Source organism: Aegilops tauschii, chromosome 2 (genome assembly GCF_002575655.3).
Source record: "Aegilops tauschii subsp. strangulata cultivar AL8/78 chromosome 2, Aet v6.0, whole genome shotgun sequence".
NCBI classification, from domain to species: Eukaryota; Viridiplantae; Streptophyta; class Magnoliopsida; order Poales; family Poaceae; genus Aegilops; species Aegilops tauschii.
In genome coordinates this window covers 144421920-144423929 of record NC_053036.3, presented here as the reverse complement: position 1 = coordinate 144423929, position 2010 = coordinate 144421920, and the positions used below count along the sequence as shown (strand labels likewise).

Genomic DNA, 2010 nt, shown 5'->3' with positions numbered 1-2010 from the left:
AAGTACCACCACAATAATAGAAACACAGAAACGCAACCGTCGATAACACAATGCTCCCACAGCAAGTATCACACTGGATTACCGTGCCTAAAACAGACAACATATACTAAAACAGACAACACATATTGAAACAGACAGCAAAGTGAGAAAATCTGAAGAATCTTAAACACACTAAAGCTCTGCATAAAAAAATTTCAAGCACACAACCACAACCATATATTCAATATAAAAACAACCGTGCCAAACACAGTACAAACACAAAGCAAAAGTAAAGCCCCTACCTGTCAGTGAAGAAGCTAAGCAAACTAATAAGACCAGAGCGTGCCTTGCCTAAAACAAAAACAATGCCTCCTTGAACAGACGACTGTGCACTGCCTAGAATCACGAAAGTGCACATCTGAGTGCTCCCCTTAATACATCTCATCTTATACCAACTCGTAGCAACAAATAATAGAGGAAAATATTCTTGAAGGCACCCAATCAAGAAAAACATAATGGAACAAAAATAAACTTAAATTTCCAAACTAGTCAACTCCATCCGGTTCAAAATAAAACAACCACAATTACAAATTCATCAGTCTATGTAATATTACCCCATACAATAACTATCAAATAACCAATTCATCACACAATCCATCTTGCCAGCACTTCCACCTGGACTACTCCCAAGAAACGTCCTTGCCATCTGAGATCAGGAAGACAACGACGATGCAGGATGTCCCTCATCGACAGAAACCAGCGGTATAGATCATAGCTCACATACCCTTCCTAAAGGAAAATCAAATGAAAACATGAATATACAAAAAAACAAGTATTGTTCTAGCAACAAAGGCAGAAACTAACGAAAATGAAATCTTCACTTACAGTAGCTCCATATTTCAGGTAATCAAAAGTAAGTGGCATCCAATCCCAGTAGTGACGAAGAAGTTCTGGAAAAGATGACTCCAGCTTCGAATAAGATTCGTCAATGATGGCTCCTGCTAAGTCCTCCATGGAGTCCCTTTCTTCGCCGCCTTTGATCATAAACTTCTCTTGGATGTCGATGTGGTACCCTTCTGGAATTCTGATGAAATCTTGAAAAAGAGCATCTCTAATATTCCTGACGCCCACACTAGAGAATGTTATACCTCTATTCTCAAGGAAATCCTTCAGGGCAGGGCACTCCATCCTGGCCCTGCAGAAGTGATGTAGCAAAACATGATTCCGCATAGCCAGTTGCATGACAGGGACTTTTCTACACCCGTAACAATCCTTTCGCGTGAACTCCATGCCGAGACCAACAAACTTGTGCTTCTCCTCGCGCAACCATTCCTCGTACAAGCCAATGATCTCCTCCACCTTGCCAGGCTCGTTGGTGTACCACACGTCGAGCTTCGTGTTACCATCGGCAACTATAGGATGGTACTCGGTGGTGTTCAAAAAGTCGTCCATGGCAACGAGCAACAAGGTGCCAATGGAGATTCCTAAGACCCTGCGACAAGGTTGGGGAGTGGCCAGGAGGGTGGGAACTGACTGATGTTATGTGGCTACAATACGACGTGAAGACCTCACAAACACGGCCAGAATTTAACCTTGGCGAGGGACCTTTGAGTTACAATGCGCATTAACGTGTGAACTAGGAACAGCGAATAGACGGTTGTGCTTCCGAAGCTCATAAAACCATGCATTTCGTAAAGTCACGGCTGTGCACAAATATTTGATGCCGTGGAGAAATCGAGGAGCCTCTAACTTTATTTTACGGTAACTGACACACTGAATAGTCACATTGAATAGCCGGCACATCGGTCATCAATTCCTCCTTTGAACAAAGACCACCAACAGAAGAATCCAATGAAGCAAACAAACAGCCAGCCGTACACCTTAGATCCGAAGGCCAAAACTCATCCGTGCCTCATCTAGCTAGATTCACAACATCTGTCCCTCGATAGTCAAGGCTGGTTTCAGGTGAGGCCTGGGTATGAAGGCACAAGACACACATACGTGTGTATCAGGCACGGGTATGCAGGCACA

At 43.4% G+C, this 2010-nt stretch overlaps 1 protein-coding gene across 1 annotated transcript; it reads right to left on the bottom strand.

Annotated features, from left to right (window-relative positions):
- Positions 1 to 624: 624 nt before the first annotated feature.
- On the bottom strand, positions 625 to 1431 carry LOC141040834 (uncharacterized). The gene is made up of 3 exons (XM_073506951.1): positions 1286 to 1431; positions 865 to 1174; positions 625 to 768 (listed from the first exon to the last, which is right to left on the bottom strand). Exons 1-3 carry the CDS (start codon positions 1429 to 1431, stop codon positions 625 to 627), a joined length of 600 nt encoding a protein of 199 aa, XP_073363052.1.
- Between the last annotated feature and the right edge of the window lie 579 nt (positions 1432 to 2010).